This window comes from Passer montanus, unplaced genomic scaffold (genome assembly GCF_014805655.1).
Source record: "Passer montanus isolate IOZ18808 unplaced genomic scaffold, ASM1480565v1 scaffold21, whole genome shotgun sequence".
Lineage (NCBI taxonomy): Eukaryota > Metazoa > Chordata > Aves > Passeriformes > Passeridae > Passer > Passer montanus.
The window spans coordinates 3,340,169-3,347,637 of NW_024366703.1; the positions used below are offsets into that span (position 1 = coordinate 3,340,169).

The 7,469-nt window shown below is 45.1% G+C and overlaps 1 protein-coding gene across 1 annotated transcript; it reads right to left on the reverse strand.

Moving 5' to 3' along the window:
• Nucleotides 1–1,696: 1,696 nt before the first annotated feature.
• On the reverse strand, nt 1,697–4,262 carry PPP1R3C (protein phosphatase 1 regulatory subunit 3C). The gene has a single exon (XM_039709163.1). It carries the CDS (start codon nt 4,245–4,247, stop codon nt 3,270–3,272), a length of 978 nt encoding a protein of 325 aa, XP_039565097.1. The 5' UTR covers nt 4,248–4,262; the 3' UTR covers nt 1,697–3,269.
• Nucleotides 4,263–7,469: the final 3,207 nt, after the last annotated feature.

The following is a 7,469-nucleotide window of genomic DNA, read 5'->3' on the forward strand; positions in this document are numbered from 1 at the left end:
TTGGAGAATGAGACAATGCCACAGGTTACAAGTTGGTTTTTTTTCAAGGACCTGATCTGCTTTATACCTTCAGGTTTTGGAGCTGGAATGGCAGCATCTAAGATGCTAAGACAATTTTCCAATGGTGATGTTTTTCTGAGCGTTTGATAAAAAGATTTGTAAGAGTAGCATTTTTCTCAGTTAATACACCTGAGTGTTGCTAATACTTTTCTCCAGGAGCCTGTTACTTTTTTGATGGATGTGAGCTTTAGTGTTAAACATGAGCTGTTTTAAAAGAGGGAGTGAAACTGTGTTGCTTTGATAGGGAGTGGAGAAAGGAGAAATCCTTTGCCCTTTCAGCTGAGGGAGGGCTTTGAAGCTGCTGAGCAACACTGCAGCACCACATCAACTCTCTGCTGGGCAAGTAGGACTTTGCAAGGCATCTTTGCAAAGCAGCTGATACAAAGCCAAGGCTTGGTCAAAGGAATCTGTCTTCTGGTATTTTTAAGTGATTTATGTCTCAGTCAGGAGCAGGGCAGTTGGGCTGACTGGTCTCAAAGCCTGGCTGGAGGATAAGAAATGCTGCTTTTCCTCAAGCTAGAGGGCTTCTGCTTTACCCAGCCTTTCATCTGGTTTGTTGAAGCCAAATTTCACATTGAGGCAGAGCAGCCTTCAAGCCACTTAGTTCCTTAACTTTTTTCTAGAGCAGGGACGTTCTGGTCCAGTATGAAAGAGCTCCTGCCCACTAAGACCCAGTGTACTTAGTTTGAGATTGGTAGGTGGGCTCTGTGTCCAGCCATGTGGAAGCACTAAATTAATTCCTCAGGTCAGCAACTTGCTGTTATCTTCATGTCTTCTGCCTTTCGGGAATTGCTTTTCCACAATTAAAGCTAGATTCCTTGCTGGAAACCCTTGACCTTGTGTGCAGCAGACAGAACTAAACTGCATCTTATCAGTCAGCTGATGTACTAAGAAACCCTCTGTTCAGCTGTCCACGGCCTTGGAGGAGAAGTAGGGGTGCCCACAGCAAGATCCTTGACAAAATCTGCCCACACCCCAGGGGATGAGGGCCCTTGGAAACCACCCCCAGCTTCTCTCCATTCTCAGTGCCCGTGAGGCCATGCTGCAGCCTCAGCAGTGCATGGCTGGCTCACAGCAGACACTTCATTTCACAGGGAGGCCCTGGGGACTGATGGCAGACCCCCTGGGGACTGATGGCAGCTCCCTGCATTCCTGGGTATCACCTCCCACTGCCCTAGACAGCAGCATAGCTGCAGGAGGCAGCACAACTAGCCAAGTTCAGGTGAAACCAAGCCAGAAAACATTACGTGCTGCTGTGTAGATTCACCCATGCACACATCACATATGCTCTAGCTCAGCAGGTAAGTCTGGCCCTCAGATTAAGACATGCTCCTGCCAGACTTGCCCACAGCACAGCAAGATCCTTGACAAAATCTGTCAAACCAAAATATTCCGGGTAAATTTAGTGAGATACAGTGTTTCTTAAAATGATACAACTTGCAAGGTGAATACTTTCAAGGATTTCTCATTTAGTGAAGAGGTTGGATTTCATTTTCAGGGTAGTGCCAGCTTCTGATCTGAGATGCCATACCACAGCCAGCTTTAGCAGATCCCATGGCACAGAACAAACTGGTTGTACCTTGTTTCACAGCTAAGTTTGTTTTACAGAAACTGAGAAAATAGATTGAGAGCCAGATGTATCAAAATAAAATTTATTCTTAAAATGGCTAGTTTACACATAACAGCAAAGGTTACATAAGGAAAAGTGCAATTAGTGGAGGAGGCTTATTTCACCTTAGTATTTAACATCTTGCTGCACTGCAAGTAGCTTCACACTCAGGCTATTATACTTCTTAGCCGTGGACAAAAACGTGATTTCTTTTTTGATGTTAACACCATTTCTGTATAGCTAATAGGTGTGCCAGCATCCACACCTGCTGAGCATGTACTGGACAATTTCTCACACAAGTCTTGCATGAAACCCATATAACATTTAAAGTCTGACAGCTCAGAAAGCTAAATTATAAGCATACAGATACAAAATATATATTAGTTTACTAAAGTCTAAAAACAAATAAACTTATAAAAATGAGGTAAACCAGAACAGTTCTCTATGTGCAAGCCTACATTCAGTCTAGAAAAACCTAGTAACAACCCTGCTCTTTTAAAGAAATTAGCTCTCACAAAGTGCAGCTAATTCACTGTCTTCAATATGAAGGACCTTGCCTATGTTACTTTTGAGAAGTCATGGCTAATGTTGCAATCAGGAGCAAGATACTCAAGCATCAGATGCTGTAAGACAAGATCAGGTGATGAGTGGAATCACCTAATGATACTACAGAGTAGGAAATTCACAAATCACTTTTTGTTGCCTAGCCCTATTTTTGTCATGTTAGGGTGGCTTTAAAATTTTTTCAAAGGCACATTTTTCTTTTAACATTGAAAGGCAACCATCTGTCTGGTAAATAAGTAGGATGGTGAAGTCAAGGTTACATTTGTTATCAAATGCAAGGCTTCACAAAGACAGTAAGGACAGACTGACTTCTTAAAGCAGTGGTCACTTCTACTATTCACTTTGCATCATTTTCTTTAGTCTTCTTTTCATCCCACAGATCTTTCTCTGATATTTAGAAAAACAGCTTTGGAAAGAAGTAATCAGAACATTGCACATCTCCAAGTTATGTAGCACATTCTACCTCTTCCCCTTTTCCCACTTGTCCATTATCCTCTCCAAGTTTCTTAACGGGTATTGAAGCCACAAATCTTTGCCATGCACCCCTACCTGCCTTTGCTACAAGCATGTAGAAGGTCACAGCAAGCCTCCTAACAGCATCTACTGCTCTCCTGATAGGTGCAAAATGAGTTGTGACATTCTGTTTCCACCCCTGTGCACACACATACTCACACACAGTTACCACAGCTTGCTGAGACACCATTGCCTTCCATACTACTTTGCAAGTCTCTCTCCTAGTGGCCCAGGAGAGCTGACAGCAGGAAGAAAGCAGCATATACTTGAGATACAGGCAAGCTACTCCTATAGTATGTAGCATACACATGAGTCGCACCTTGGTTTTGCTTCCTTCCAAGGATAAAGTTTGGCTAAGAATTTCAGGAGCATAATATGGTTTAACAAGTCCCACAGTCTAATGAACTTGGATTTTTTCAGGCAGGAAACAAAACCTGCCAGGTGGTTTCACCATGCAGTAAGTGAACCAGAAATCTAGCACTGTTCTGTTGCCAGAGGGAAGGATTCCTCCCCAGCAGTCTGATCACCAATATGGCAATGAACTTTCAATCTGACCCAAGCTCTGCCACTGGGGAAACAGGCCACCAGACAACCTTGGACTGCCCAGATGATCAGGTTCTCTCTCTTGTCCTCTCCTTGAAGTCTGAAGATCTATGTAGCCTTCCTTGGCAGATGATATCTGAACACCATTAGGCTTCCACTCCGCATGTACAATTTTGTAATTCTGACCCTCATTATTGTCCCAGAAGGTATGTTCTCCACTTTGGTAAGAAATGCAAAACTCTATCTTCTCCTCAGAGGAAATGGCAGGAGGAAAATCAATGGCAAATGAGAAGGTATCATTTTCAAAATCACTGTAAACATTGTTCATGTACACACACTCAACATCTTTGTAGGTCTTCCATGTATCAAAAGTAATACGAACCTGAACCTTTTTTTCAAAGCTGACATTTTTTACTTTCACAGTGCCTGACAGGACCTTCTCTTGCAGGGTGCAGGTCTCCAGGCAGACCAGGCTCCTCTGCAGACGGTTCCTGAAGTCCAGGTAGTCAGCTGAGGGCTGAGGGAAACCCAGAATCAAGTTTTTCTCCTCATGGAGTTTTAAGTCAGATGTTATGTCCTCAATGCCCAAGAGGTCAAACTGCAGATCCCACACAGGGGGCTCCTGGAACTCAGAGAAGGTGTGGATCACTGTCAGGGACAGCCCCTTGGAGTCTGCAAACACAACGCGCTTCTTGGCTCGGGCTGGCGAGTGGTTCCAGTCGCTCTTCTGGTCTTCAGAGTCACATTTCACATGAAGGCACGGCCTGAGAGGTTTGAGTCTGTTCACAAAGCTGTTTCTTTGGCAGTCCTCGAGGGGGCTGAGAAAGCTCTTCAGTGGTGGAGAATGGGCTATGCAAATTCGCATGGCCATGTCCACAGGCATGCTGGAGCTGGGCAAGGGTCTCGGGTCCAAGATCTGGATCATTCTGAACGGAGAAGAAACACAGGATGTCATCATTTATTACATCAGATAAGAAGCTTCTCAAAAATGCAGGTTTTCTTCATCATTCTCTTAATTATGCATGGCCTCATCTCTGCACAGTTTTAAACAATGCAGCCTAAATCAAAATTGACTGTTCTACCTAAGGAACCAGGGTGAAACTAGTCAGTCATTTCTTGCCATTCAAATCTACTCTCCTTTCTTATCCAAACCTCTGAAAAACAAATTTTAGTGAAAGCTAATTGAACACATTTTCTTGAAAATAAGAAAAGAACATTCTACTAGCAAGTAAAACAGATCCAGTTAAAGTAGAAGTGCTCATCCATTTGAACTTCCCTCTTAGAGGCCCTGAGTGAGGTCTTAAAATTCCAATAAGCTGGATCAGCTGCTTCATCTTTGAGCACAGACAGCACTATATTAAGCAAGTTGCCTATCCCATCAGAGCATCAGATGGGATTCTGTATCAGATGGGATTCTACATATCTTTATGCAGAACCATCATTCTGTGGATCTGAACAACTGTCAGTTGATCTTTTTAGGAACTTGTTTCGTTGAATACAAATACTAAAGCACCTTCAGAAATATTTTTATAAGCTGTGAACCCAGGTCTAAGTAATAGGGCTCTTTGCACTGTTAATGTTAACTGCTGAGTGAAGCAGGGGGAAAAAGTGGGAGAAGGACATACTATTTTTCTGCCTGATTAGGCTTCAAGAATTGACTTTAAAACAACTTTTGATAATCCCTAAAGACTATGCTAAAAGTCTACTGCAAGGATTCAATAAGAATGCTACAGGTTTTTCTGTAAAGAGTTACTCATAACCCTCCCTCTCAGATGATGGATATCAAAATTACTGTGCAAGACCACGGCCCATGCAATACCAGATAGCTTGAATATTTCTAAAAGGGGGCTTCAACTGTAGCACATCCCTGAGATGGATGCAGTCCTTGCAGGAAACACATAGTTTTGTTGAGTCACGGAAAGGCATTTACTTTGTCACTTAAATAAATGGCTTTCTGCTTCCCAGAGTTCTCACTGGTATTCCAGAGCTCTGCCAAAACTAAAGCAGAAGCTGCGCTGGCCTGTTCTTGCTTTGGCTTTTTTTTTTTTTTTTTTTTTTTTTTTTCAATTGCGGAATATTTACCATAATAAGCAGTAGGAGGATAGTACCCGAATCAAATTAATCAACCTTTGCTTTGCTTTATTAGGAATAGAACTAAAGCGTCAGAAATACTCTCTCTGCAACTTTGGCGTCCCGAGCTTTTGCAGTGTCAGGTAAAAAAAAAAAAAGCCCACGCAACACCGAAATAGCAAAGAAGCGCCAAGCATGCAAAGCCCACGGCACCGCCGGAGCAGCCGCGGGCTGCCGGAGGGGCGGCGGGGGCAGCGCCCGGCGGGACCCGCGGAGCGCAGCGAGGGGGCTGCCGGCCGCGCACAGCCCCGGTGCCCCTGCCCTGCCCTGGCCGTGCCCGGAGCTGCCCCCGCTCCCTCGTGCTCCGGGAAGGGCGGCAGCAGCTGCGGGCTCGCTGCAGCACGCGGCTGTGCCGCGGGGCGGACGGGGATCCTCGGGACAGGGCACGCGTGCCCGGCTGCGGCGGCTTCGGGGCGCTGCTAAAGGACCTTGCCCAGGGGAACGAAAGTTAAATTATAGACTTCCCTGCTTCCTTGGAAAGGAGATGGGACACTAAGTTGTAAGGTGATGTTCCCAGGGCCAGAAATCCATCATCCTGGAACATAGCTGCCTTTGTCCTCAGTAAAAAATTATTTTTGAACTTTTAATGTGAATGGTACTGATAGCTCTTCACCTCGCACACCTGGTGATCTGTGCGCTGTCTGAGGATGACAGGCCCTGCTAGAGGTCCCACATTTATCTATTGCCTTTTTCCAGAGGAAAGGGACAGAAACTGGTGGAAGGCAGCCCCTGCAGCATTAGCCACAGCAATCCTGTGGCACTGCTGGTGTCCTGCCTCCCAGAGGCCCCGTGGCAGACAAGCCCTTGCAGAGGCTGTGGACAGCCGACAAGCAGCATGCTGTCTGCTGCAGGCTAGAGAAGGTTCATGTCTTCAGAGATGAAGGCTCTGCTCTTCAGGGACCATGTCCTTGTTGCTTTCTCCCTGGTTGTTCTGTGGATCAACAGTTCCACTGCCACCTTCTTGTGCAGTTGCAGTCAACCTACAAGATGTGATAGGGAGTCTGTGAACTGTGACCTGCCCAGCTGCTCTTCCCAAAGGGTGGTAGATGACTTGCAGTCAGCCTACAAGATGTGATAGGGAGTCTGTGAACTGTGACCTTCTGAGTTCACAGCTTTTACCAGTAGATGAGATCACATACAGATGAACAGCAGGGAGTCCTATGTTCTACATGAAGCAAAGGGGGCTTACAGTGATAAACCAACAGTAAAGGATTTTTCTGTTCTTGATTTGTGAGCAAAAGCTCTACTGCTTATTTGTAAGAATTTATTAGAAGATAGGGTGTGAGCATACCAGATGATGACAAGGACACTTCCATCTTGGATGCAAGCTACATATAAGCAGAGGGAGCAAACAGGAAAGGCTAGAGGCTTCTGCTGACAGATGCATGGCACATGGATCACTATCTGCCTCTGTACAAATAATGAGAGTATTCATAAGACAGTAACACTTCAGTTTCTTAGTTCTGCCCCTCGGTGACTGAAGTTCCTGCCTTTTGTGACAGTATATGACGTTAAGTGTCACCCAGATGAAGCCTGAAGCAGTAACTGGCAATGCAGACAAGGCTTTGGAAGATCCTGCTCTGTTCCCTGGAGCCAGTTACTCAGGACAACCTTCCCTGGTCCTCCATTTCTCAAGTTGCATCCCTGTTGCTCACACTGCTCCTCTTCTCCTTTCCCTTTTTTTATTTTTTCGTGACTGCTGGCTCCCTGTCAAAGGCAGATGATATTTTCTCATTGTTTGTCTACAGAAAGCGAGAGAAAACAGCATCGGTGTGTTGGAAGCCTTGCTAGTAGCCTTATTGGTCACAAGTTTATCTTTGTTTTGGAGGAGCTACAAAGACTTTCAGCCCCAGCCAATAAACTTGCAATAAACCAGGCCAAACATCCCCATGCGTATAAGGGAGGACTGGACACATGGCTGGCACTTACCAAATCTCTTAAACTTACCCATTACAAAAAATGAGTAAATAACTCTGGAGTTTGTTTGCCTGTGCTACTTGAATCTTTGTCCGTGGATCTTCCCCCACACACGGCTTAGCTGTGCTGCTGT